The following is a 12,790-nucleotide window of genomic DNA, read 5'->3' on the forward strand; positions in this document are numbered from 1 at the left end:
TTACGTAACAACAATATCCGGTCTGTCACGGAGTCAGAGCTCGGAGCTTGTTCAGCCCATAGACTGTATAAAATACAACTCAATCCCTCCTCTGTTTTTCATTCCCTGCACAAATGTGTGCTAACAAGGAGCTTAGGAGGGAGGCATGCTAGTTGTAGGCTGTCTTAATAAACACAAAGGTCGGTTTTACTCCCCACGTCTGCAGATTTGAAGATCTAGTGGATGATTTTTATTTGTCATGGATAAGTGCTAGCGCTAATTGGCATAGCCACATAGCTACATGTTCATAGCTGTAGCTGTAGCTGTGTACCAAGACAAACGTCGACATACTGACAAATAAAACAACAAGAAACACTAAATCTGTGACCAATCCTTCATAAAAGGTCCTGCTGCCTTTCTGGCAGAGGTCGGTTTTACTCCCCACGTCTGCAGATTTGAAGATCTAGTGGATGATTTTTATTTATCATGGATAAGTGCTAGCACTAGTTAGCATAGCCACATAGCTACATGTTCATAGCTGTAGCTGTGTACCAAGACACACGTCTACATACTTATAAATAAAACAACAAGAAACACTAAATCTGTGACCAATCCTTCAGAAAGGTCCTGCTACAGGCGCCTCTCCGTCAGGATCAGATTCTGGATCAGATTCAGAGGGTTGAAGTAACGTGATCTCTGAGCAGCCGTGTATATTCAGCCAACATGTAAACATTAGATCAACGTGCTGGAGAGCCGAGGCACATCCACTTCCTGAGGGGGCGTGGTCAGAGAGAAAACAGAGTGTTCTGAGGAGGAACGAAGAAGAGGACTTTTCAGGCAGACCAAAATCTGATTTCAAAGTGTTTTTTTGAGCATAAACTTTAAAGACATGTTTTGGGGACCTCTTAGACCAATATATATTGATGAAAAAAGCGTGATATGTCACCTTTAATAGAATTTGCTTCAATAACACAAAGTACAAACTATTTAAGCACCAAAGAAATCATATCCCTCTTAACGGCTGCTTTTCAGACTGGTTATCAGAGTAAGTTGGACATTTTCCTCTTTCAATAACAAAATAAGAATAGGTGCAGTAACACCTCCTCATCCTGTAAAACTGTTTGCTATCTAACACTTCCAAATGGTTTGGCAGCACTTAGAGCAGCTTTAGAGTTTCCATTCAGGATTTTCAAAACTTAACTCCAAGGCCTCTGCACTGATATAAATGTACAGAATGTAGCTGAAACCCATAATGCCAATATGCCCTCACAAACATCTGAAGGCTCCATTATAAAGATTACTTAACAATGAATGTTTGGCAGCACGCTGGACCTTTCACCAAATAATTAAAGGCGAAAAGCTCCAAAGCGTGGGACACACACCAACATTAATGGAAATCATCATAATTTCAATGAAGATAATTTATTTTTCCTTCATATAAAATCAATATACACCACCAGTAAGTAATGGGTTTGGCTTTCAGTGACACACATTGCTGGAAGCCGCACATTCTGTCCAGCAGACGACCAACAAGAATTCAGTACGGATCACAAAGAGCTCAGTGACGTTAAACTCTACAGTGTCACAGGATGGCAGATGGTGAATTTTGGGGTTCTCCTAGATCTTCTGAGGTCAACTGTAAGTGTCATTATCGTGGAGTTGAAGCCCCTAAGAACAACAATAGCTTAGCCACAAAGCATTAAACTATGCAAGGTCAATGAATTAGCAACTGCTGATTCTTGCAACTCATGAAAAAACATTGTCATCAGTCATATTTGTATCTATAGAGTTGACGATTTCACTCGATCCTGCTGATTGTCTGCTGGGTCAACCGAGCTGCTGAATGGAAGTCCTGTGTCCGGTCCGTCTCCGATCTGCTGCAGTCCGACAGCTGGAGTCATGTGACCGAGGTTTTCCCACAGTAATCACTGAATCAAGGATTCTCCTCCTCCTCTCCTCATCCATGTTGTCTTTCTGGTCCTCTGAAAACCTCTGACCTGTTGACTCCAGGCCTGGCTCCGCTCATCATGACTTTGGTTTGTTGTTGTAGTTAAGTGAAATACGATCTGGTGATAACACAGAGTGTTTGATTCTGAAAATTAACCGGATGTTTTCATTTTGTTTTGGTGAAACCTGACTTCCTGTCCTGCTCCATCTGCTCTGTTGAGATTGATGCGTCGTGCTCCAGCATCCAGCAAAAATAGAAGTCTTGTGTATCTGATCCAGAGGACTCCGACCTGCCAGATCAGAGACGCAGCCGGAACGCAACAGAGTGGATCCAGTGGAAGTTAACACATTGACTAAAATAGAAACCTATCAGAACTGGTGCTGTGACGGATTGGAGACGAACCGGACACGGATCTGGTGGAATTTGGCCGTTATGTCACCATGTGGGACGCCAGTGTGTTGGTTGGAGTTGTGTAAAGCATGCCTCATACATACATTTAAATTGCATGAATGCCCTTACAGTAATCTTTGGTGCTCTGACTGATGGCCCTGTTGTGGATCACTGGCCTTAGCATGAAAATGAGGTTCTGCTAAAGGGTTAAAATGTAGGGGTGTAACGATTCATCTACTACATCAATGAATGGATTTATATTCCTATGATCCGACTACATGGATCTGTGCTCGGCAAGTTGGCCTTCCAGACGACATATATGGATCTAACATCGTTTTAAAAGGTAATAAATCGATTGTATCTATACTAGGAAATAACACATTGGATTTAAGCACGGCAGACTTTATATGGATGTGTTTTTTTTACACTTTTAATGATAAAGACCTTAAACGTTACTCAATTCAGGCTGCCTGTCTGTGATGTCATCACCACGCCAGCAGACAACAAAACATAGCATGGCGGACGGCAGAGGAGAAGCCAGTGAGCGAGAAATGATCAAGCCACCATTGTGGTCCAGTGAGAGGAAACACTTTGGCTTTTGCAAAGACAGAGATGTTCTAAATAAGTCGCTCACTGTTTGTAGGATATGTAAAGGTCAAGTAAAGTTACCACGGCAACACCACAGATCTATCCAACCACCTACTAAGGCGCCATGGGATTTCACACAACGCCGGCCGTCCAGGCACCTCTTGCAGCGTTCATCAAGGTAACATCAGCTCTGCAGAAGCCTCAGACCTCTCCAGCATGTTTAGTCAGAGACTAGGACAAAACTCAAAAACATCACAACAACAACAGGAATCTAGGACTGTCCAGTATCAAGGGATTTATCTCACAGTCACACTGGTTGAATTTTTGGCAAAAAAGTTACTGAATCAATTTCAAGTCACTGAATCGTTTCAGATCGTATCGTTCTACATGAACCAATATCATCCTTTAATCGTATCAGCAACCACAAATCATGATATGAATCGAATCATTGTTAAAAAGAATCATTACACCCCTATTAAAATGATATAACCTCTCTCATTTTCTAGTGACAGAAGGATGACACAACAATGGAATCTGTGGAGTCATTCAAAAAACACTGGTCAGAAATCTTCAATCCTTTTCTTTAAAAAGACATCAGAAATGAGAACAACCCACTACCTCATGTGTGAGAGAGAGCTGTGAAAATGTAGTGTGACTGAGTCATCACCAGCTGCCAAACAGCCCTCTGCCAGCAACTAACTAAAACATGGCCTAACCTCTTGCCCGCGGACTACAAGACCACCTGGGTCAACAGAGCAGGAGCACGACCCTGAAACACGACCGCAGCCCGATGCGAGAAATCATCATCAAAGACAAACAGACTCAGCTGCTTTCCCAAATGTTGGCTATAAATACCACAGGATCCTTAGCATTCTCCACCACCACAAACTGAGAGAGTCAAGGATCAATAATTTATGCGCGCAAGAGAAGTCAGATCCAACAAAGCCTACAGACAGAACGGGAGCGTAGGGTTTGTTTACAGAGCCATTTCAGAGAGGGATGCCATTGATTAATCAGCCCTTGACAGGCATGTTGAAGAGGAGAGAAACATTTTGTCGAACAGGAGAAAGCGTTTTTAAAGACTGCAATGGGGGTATTTTTATAACAGCGTTTTTGAAACCATGGGAGACAGAGATAGAGAGACACAGAGAGACTGTATTTATGAATTTTGCAGCAACACCAGAGTCGTGATGAATTGTCGGGTGACTGCCAACAGCAGTGGCATGGCTTCACATGCCATTTTTGTTTATTTCTCTATGCAGATTCACGGATGGCCATCAGATTTACCTCAATGTGATAAACACAGAGCAGACAGGTCGCTAATGATTGCTCTCTTACCCTCTTGTGTACGAAGAAGTGTTTGTGTGTGTGTGTGTGTGTGTGTGTGTGTGTGTGTGTGTGCGTGTGTGTGTGTGTGTGTGTGTGTGTGTGTGTGTGTGTGTGTGTGTGTGTGTGTGTGTGTGTGTGTGTGTGTGTGTTGGACCATATTATTCAGTTGCAATACACTGTGCAAATAACACATCATTAAAATCCTTGTATATATATCTCCTTCATTCGCAGCAATTTTGTACATAGGTAATTCTAACTATTCTGGGGTTCTGTATATACTTTATTCTTATTATTTTATCATAATTTAATTTTATCTTGTGTTTTTATTTTATTCGTATATATATATATCTTATTTTTTTATTTTTTTATTCTATTTTAATGATCTTTATCTTATTTTGTTTTATCCGTATTTATATATTTTTTTATTTATTTTATTTTTTATTTGATTCTATTTTATTGATCTTTATTTTATTTCATTTTATTAGTATATATATATCTAATTTTTTTATTTTATTTTTATTTTATTCTGTTTTATTGATCTTTATCTTATTTCATTTTATTAATATACATATCTTATTTTATCTTTTTTTTTATTGATCTTTATCTTTTTTTTATTTATTATTTTCATTTGATTCTTTTTTATTGATCTTTATCTTATTTCATTCTTATTTATATCTTTTTTTATTTATTTTATTTTTTATTTGATTCTATTTTATTGATATTTATCTTATTTCATTTTATTAGTATACATATCTTATTTTATCTCTTTATTTTTTTTAATTGATCTTTATCTTTTTTTTTATTTATTCTTTTCATTTGATTCTTTTTTATTGATCTTTATCTTATTTCATTCTTATTTATATCTTTTTTTATTTTATTATATTTTTTCCGATCTTTATCTTATTTTGTTTGATTCGTATTTATATATATATTTTTTAAATTCTATTTTATGGATCTTTATCTTGTTTTATTTTATTGGTATTTATATCTTATTGTATTCCTTCTTCTATTAATATTTTGGCTTTCTTTCATACTGTTTTTAAGAGCTCTGTAATGACCAAATTTTACTCCCCAGGATAAATAAAGTATTTCTGATTCTGATTTACTTTAAGCTTCTGTAGAGGATTTTTCCAGGTTATTTAGATATGGTGGGACAAGCTGAAAGCACCATTACTCCATCGCAGTTAGCCGTTATATTTAATTGTTAGAAAATCATTGTTTTCCAATAACCAGCAGACAGAGGAACTCAAGCATTCATCTGTAATTGTGTTTCTCTATTCGGTGTTTGAATATTAATTTCAGTTTTGTTACGCTTGGACTTCACCACATCCCGAGGAACGCATTAAGCTTTTAAGTTGGACCTTCAACATTTATCTGCAGGTCTTTCAGAACAGATGCTTCAATGAATTAGGAATTGAAAAAACAAACTGTTCATGCAGAGGGTTATAAACAATCCAGCACCACCATCTTCCAGTGTCATCTCCTAAGAGATGCCTGGTATGATCACAGTCATCTCTTGTTACCCACTGGGAGCTGCCCACTTACAGGCTTCCACCGCCCTCGCTGCGTAATCAGAATGAAGGTCGATTTGTAGAGTTCATGGGTGCAGCGCTCCCACAGCTCCGAGCCCCCGTTGGTTCAATTTAAAATGAGTCGACAATACAGACTGAGGCTCATTTTGGCCCAGTGAGCGAACACTGAAACAGAGCTGATCTCGCCTCCTACTCTGCACTGCACTGCACTGCTTGTGTGTGTGTGTGTGTGTTTGTGTGTGTGTGTGTGTGTGTGTGTGTGTGTGTGTGTGTGTGTGTGTGTGTGTGCATCTGTGTTTTTGTGTGTCCCTGGCCTCGTCCTGACAGAAAGCAGCATCCATCACAACTCCCCGTCTCCACTGGCACATTCACTCAGGCTGAGGGATGACGGTAACGCCCCGTAGCTAAGCCACAGACACACAAAATACACACACAGCAACACACAATTTTTGGTATGTGTTACATATGGTTGATGTGTGATATCTTACTTAGAATGGGATATGAGTCAGTCATCATCGCCCACCTCATATCTGAAGGACGGATGATTATGGTGCAGTTAAATTTATTATCATAGGACTGATCAGCACTATATCAGCCGCCTGTGGGAAGCTTCCAACATACACTGATGCTAATGTGACATTTAATCTGATTCGATGCAGCTAAGCATGATAATTATCATCAGAACTGTGCCGGTTTCCCAGGTTTATGTGGTGATTTAAGCGCTCTTTGATTGACATGCAGATATTTTGTTGTCTTTCCCCAAGAAAAATACATTTCCACAAGAGACACATCCACTCATCTCCGTTTCCCTCTGCCAAGACAGCTGCATACATATTCAGCTAAACTCTAGCTCCGGGATATTTTGATAGATCCAATCTATAGGGGATCTAACACCAGAGAGTCCAAAGATTAAAAGAAACGTCACATTGTTGTCAAGAGATCTAGGACAGATACTGCATTCCTCCCAACAACTGAAGTTTACAAACCTGACTTAAAATCTCTGCCATAAAGCAGACAGGGTGGCTGTGAGTTAGTCTGAGTTATGATCTTTGTCCAAACAGCTTGAAAGTGCTGTCGACTGGAAATGACTCCAGGTGACTCTTAACTGGAATTTAATTGTGTAATGTTTGTAATGTTCTCCTTTGAAAATTACAGACAGGAGCCTTTGTAACCTCAATAAACACCCTGATATACCCTGAATGTGTCACTATTAGATGGTCATCAGGTTTAAACACAAAGATCAGACTTTGTGGGTTAAGACTAAACTGCATGTGATGAAAGTGTAACCATCTTTTGATTTGTACCAAGAAGTGCTGTGCCGTTTAAAATGCATCATATTATCAAACAGAATATATGTACAGTCCAAAGAGGTTCATCAGGTCTCACATCATGTATTGTTACTGGACCAGTGTGTTTTCTTTTTACCTTGACATGTTTTGACTACACACTTCCTGCAGTCTTCTTCAGAAGAGTCAGGTGATGTTGTTGTGATGTTGTCCGTCAGCTGATTTATAGAGGCTTGGTCTTCCTACCTGAACCGGCAGGACGACCACCCCCCCCCTGTTGTCCAATAGTCTAAGTACAGTATCCCAGGTGTGCGACAGCATGTAGACCCCCTCATCCCGGTTTACCGTCCTCTGGGGCCGCTTCCTGATCTCTACAGCCTCCCTTATCCAGCACTGGTATCTGTTGCTCTCAAGGCTGATTTACATTTCGGTGTCTCCCCTACACAGCAGGGGCTGACGCGGACATGAGCTCTACATACTCGTGCGTCAATGTGTCTGTGTCGCGCAGCAATTCTCCGCCGAAACGCTTGAGGGCAGTGTGGTCTCTCTGATAGCCGGTCGCCTGCTTCCGGTCCGCTACGATCTCTGTTTACTGCAACTCTCTACTGGCAGGCCTCCCTGCATGCACAGTTAAACCTCTGCAAATGATCCAGAACGCAGCAGCACGTCTGGTCTTCAACCAGCCTAAGACAGCTCATGTCACTCCCCTGCTCATCTCACTACACTGGCTTCCAGTTGCAGCTCGCATCAGATACAAAACTCTAATCATGACTTACAAAGCAGTCACCAAAACCGCTCCAGTTTACCTGGAACCCCTCATCCAGGTCTACTGCCCTTCTCGCCCGCTACGCTCAGCCTCTGAAAAGCGCCTAGTGCTTCCAGCACACAAGGTCTCAAAATGACTAGCTGGACTCTTCTCTTCTGTTGTTCCTAAATGGTGGAATGAATTGGCCAACTCCATTCGATCTGCAGAGTCCCTCTCTACTTTCAAAAGACAGCTAAAGACCCAGCTCTTTAGGAAGCACTATGCACTTAGCTAGACTGTTCTCCACTGTTGTCCCCAGTGGCAGATCATGTCTTCCAGCTACAGTTGACTCACACTGTCCTGCTCTACTCTGGGAATCTGTGTTCAGGTCTTGAGTGACCCAGCACTTGGTACTTTGGTCATTATTGTGGTGATGTTAATTGTTGATGATGATAATGGAAGGTCTTAAATGGTTTGGTTGCCTCGTTGTAGATGTTCTTTATTTTGCATAAAAAAATAAAATAAAAAAAAATCCTTATTTATTTTTGTGCATTGCCTTTACACTGCTTGGCAGTACCTGCACCCAAATGGACTTGAAGCACTTTGTTACCCGTACTGATCTTGTTTCCTCTTGTCTAGATCTTTGCTTGTGTTGTTCTTGTTCTCGTATGTACGTCACTTTGGATAAAAGCGTCTGATAAATGACATTGTAACATTGTAACTTTGTAACATTGTAACATTGTAACATTGTAACTTTGTAACATTGTAACATTGTAACATTGTAACTTTTCCACAGAGATTCAGAGCGTGTTCTGTTAATCTACAGCTGATACATGTTGCTGTTTATCATACAGACATGATTACATGAAGAATACAGAGGAGGAGATGAAATACACGGACGATGTGTGGGGATCCCTGAAGTGCTGTAAATGCAGGAAATACAATGCCCCCGAGCGGACCAATCACAGGGCTCGATTCTACGTGTAGTTATATTTTGGAGGAGGTGCGCGTCAGCTACATGGACCTCCAGCGTGGACTACACCGTCGATTCTACGCAGAAGTATGAATCAGGCTTCAGAGTGGATGACCTCCACCTTTCCCAGTCCATGATGTCATTCTCTCTGGTGCAGTGTTTGAGATGGTTGATTTTGAATTTACTTAATCCGCTTTTGTTTACGACTAAACCTCTATAAATCAGCTGACAGACAACGTCACGACAAGACTGAAGACTGCAGGAAGTCTGTAGTCGAAGTCAAGGTAAAAAGAAAAAACACCGGTGTAGTAAACAGAAGTGTCTTACTGTATCGATATAGTTCTGTAGGATTAATGTAACGCTAAACAACCCTTGGCCCCCAGTTAGCATATTTCTCTTGTCACCGCCTGTTCCTCTTCACTCTGCCTCGCCTCTCTCAATGAGCAAACCCCAAACTAAAGAGCCCGCATCTTCCCCTGCTCATCACAACAAGTCCTGTGTGCAGCCACAACAGGAAGACAGATAAAGATTGGAAGCAAGGCTACCAAAGAGGGGCCAGCCGGTAAAATGAAATCATATCCAGTATGTAAAATCATTAAAAGATTGAGAATTCAGAGAAATCTATGTACAAAAGAGACAAGGCCAAAATCCAGTACTGGATGGCCATGATCTTCTGCCTTCAGGCAGCACTGTATTAAAAACAGACATGACTCTGTAGTAGAAGTCCCCACATGGGCTCAAAATCACATCCAAAAACCGTCATCTGCAAGTTCAGACACTGGTTTCATTTGTTCCCAGAATTTTAGAGTACTGGGAAAAGAAGAGGGAAACTTTTCTAAAATATGTTGCTGGGATCAAATCTAACATTTGATATGTTGTCTTTGCACTACTTTCAATCAGAGTTTAAATGATTTGCTGACAATCAGATTCCTTTCTTAAACAGTGTACCCACTTTTTGGGAATCAGGGTTGTATATAGAAAAGTCCACACTGTGAAAAATACATTGTTCTGGGGAGGGATACTGATGTTGAGTATAAGGACAAATTGTCACCTAACTCTACTGTTCTCTGCTCCTCAACAGAACACTTTAGACTGTTTTGGCTACATGTCATTCTCCTTTTAATAACTCTGTTTCCCGCCGTATAAGGAAACTATTCCCAACAAAAAACCCGTCAATCAAACCATTGAACAATGGGCTGCCGATGGCAATGGCACCAGTGGCAGTCAAATAAAGCTGGGGAGGATTGTCTGACAGTCAGTAGTGAAGGAGTGTTTTTCTTTTGTTGGGTAAGAAAGCAGACAACAAAGAGAATTCTTGATTTACTAAATGTATTGAAACACAAATAAATGCTGCTAGTGTACTTTGTTTAAATGAGTTGATAGTGTCTCAGATTGCTTTCCAGGTATCATAAGTCTACAACCTGATACCAATAAATACATAAAAAATGTATTTGGAGATTAAATGTTTATTATAAGGACTTAGACAGGTGGAACATCACACAGAACCTTTCTGACACAGAACTATCTGTGCTTTTTGGCACAGTACTATGTGTTTAAGGCCTAGAGTTTAGCTGGCTGTATAATTTAGTAGGGGCAAGGTGTCTTACCCCGGGGCCTTGAGGAGATTCTGGAGGAGAAGCTGCTGGAATGTATTTTCGACCTGGAAACACAAGAAACAGAAAAACACTATATAAAATACAACAAGCATTTACAATGTGTGGACATTAGGGATGGGCAATGATATTCGAATATTCGTTCACTTAGTAAAAACTGACGATTTACTTTGAATATTTTCTCATTTTAAAAGTACAATTTTTCATTGTTTTTACCGGTGCCTGGTTGTAATACAGTACTCCCTCCAGATGGTGGGTACAGAGCGTCTTAAAGCTGTTGGCTAACCACATTAAGTAACAGAAGAAGAAGAAGAACGCTAACTGCATTAAATAGCAAAAGAAGAAAACATTAGTGACAGTCAGCGATGTTCTCTGTTTCTGAATCTCAAAATACTACAAACGTATTTCTAGAGACTGAGCATGACTGTAACATGTAAACACACACGCCATGCTACGTCACAGAAACACAGACATAAAGATAGAGACAGACGCTGACAGTGCAGTGTGTGTGTGTGTGTGCGTGTGTGTGTGATTATGATTATTTGAATAATCGTTGAATAGATGCCAATGATTATCGAATAGTATTTTGGCTTGAAATGCCCATCCTTAGTGGACAATGTAATCATTTGCATCTGATTGAAGTTATGTACAACCATCTGAAGTTGAATGATTTACAGGCAGTGATAGGAACAGTCACTGTACTGTTCTGTTAATTATACAGTGTGGTTAGTCATTGATGGAGCATCAGCTCGTGAGAGGGAATGGGAAATGACAGTTAAATGTCACCGTCTCAGAGTGCTCTCCTGGTGATTAGACTTGTAATCAGGTGGCATCCTGAGAATAAACTGTAACACTGTTTAATGAGTGACTTTGGAAAAGTAAAATACCTTCAGTCAACACTGGGACATCCCATTACCTATCATCAGAAACAGATCTATCCAGATTCGAACAGAGCAGGAGACAGGGATGGATGTCACGCTGAGTCTAAAGCCTCACAATGCTTCCTGTAGTTTTGGTTGGTAGCCATGGTAATGGTGAACTGAAAGGCTCTCGCGGCATCGCTTTGTCCTCATCTCCCACTCTCTCTCGCTCTCTGTGCTGGGCTTGACTGGCCTTTTGGATATTGCTTCGGTTGCCTCGGGGTGTCTTACTGTAGCTCCCATCTGTTCACAGAACATGCACACAGAGTGGACACGATGCAGGACTGCCCCCTCACTGTGAAACATCTCGAGCTGCTAGGAAATGTGTTGCACCTCATTAGCAGGACTGATGGCATTTGGCAGTTTACTTGTAATCAGTTACCCTGCTCATACCCGGTACCAACATCCTGCCTCCTGAGGGATGGGATCACAAGTGGACCGCCTTGACTGCAAGTGCAAACACACTCAGGACGCAGATCTGATCACTCAGGTCTCATAGGAACGGGTTCTCTGTCCACGGTGGTGTTGCAGCTTGCACCCACATGCGTACTGGACCACATTAGGGACTCTCCTCATACCCAAGGAAACAATTATGTAGACTAACAGAACACTCTCCTCTCATATTTGGCATATTTAGTTTTTTTCCACTGTGAAAATCAGATTTTGTATATACTTCCCATGTGATTGATTCCAAGCATGTACGATAGAGGGTACATGGAAATACATATATAGAGTGTCTCTATTTATTCAGTAGGGGGACAGCATTTCATTAGGTGCATTTAGACCTAGACCTTTTAGCCCCCAGAACTACTTTACCCTGAACTAAAAGGTTTCTGTGCCCCCATTGTTGTCTGTGTTTCGACCGCTTCAACTGAAGTCCCGGGTAGATTGTGCAAATCAGGCCAGTGACGTATGGAGAAAAAAAAGTAAATGCACTACACCACCAGACCAGTAGAGGGCAGTAAACCAAAGACCAATGCCATTGAGCAACACAACAGTTAGCCTGTTAGCATGAAGAGACTCAGCTGGTCTGTTTTAGATGGTGCTATATTTCATCACAGATGGATTCACTGAATCAACACGTGAGAGGAGATAAGAGCGAGTAGCAAAGACGTTTCAACACGACTTTAAAATCCTTTTCAACTCAAAAAGCCGTGGCAGAGATCGGACGGTGTTTTGGTTTAAACAGCGACCCTGTTAACTGGAGACTTTCAGCCGGATGCATCCCTCATAAACGTCTTTAGACCATCATTAAATATCTGATGAGGATATTTTGAAATCTTAATAAAAACTAAACTAGTTTGCATTCCCAGGAACTCCCTCTGTGTTTCAACAGCTGTGTAAACTCCACAAACACTGACACGTTCAGCTGAAGGTCTCCAGTTTACAGGGTCACTTTTAAAACTGGAACACCGGGAGGAGAGACGCATTCACAGTGGGCTGAGAGAAGACTACTGTTACAAGCTGCTAAATCAAGAGAATCACAG

At 40.9% G+C, this 12,790-nt stretch overlaps 1 protein-coding gene across 2 annotated transcripts in view; it reads right to left on the reverse strand.

Annotated features, from left to right (window-relative positions):
* nphp4 (nephronophthisis 4) overlaps positions 1 to 12,790 on the reverse strand; it is a 343,814-nt gene that overhangs the window by 138,264 nt on the left and 192,760 nt on the right. For both annotated transcript variants that reach the window (XM_034696561.1, XM_034696560.1), the window contains one exon: positions 10,378 to 10,430. In XM_034696561.1, coding sequence (XP_034552452.1) covers positions 10,378 to 10,430 — 53 coding nt within the window. The remainder of the gene's footprint in view (positions 1 to 10,377; positions 10,431 to 12,790) is intronic.

The sequence above is a fragment of the Notolabrus celidotus genome, chromosome 11 (assembly GCF_009762535.1).
Source record: "Notolabrus celidotus isolate fNotCel1 chromosome 11, fNotCel1.pri, whole genome shotgun sequence".
NCBI lineage: Eukaryota > Metazoa > Chordata > Actinopteri > Labriformes > Labridae > Notolabrus > Notolabrus celidotus.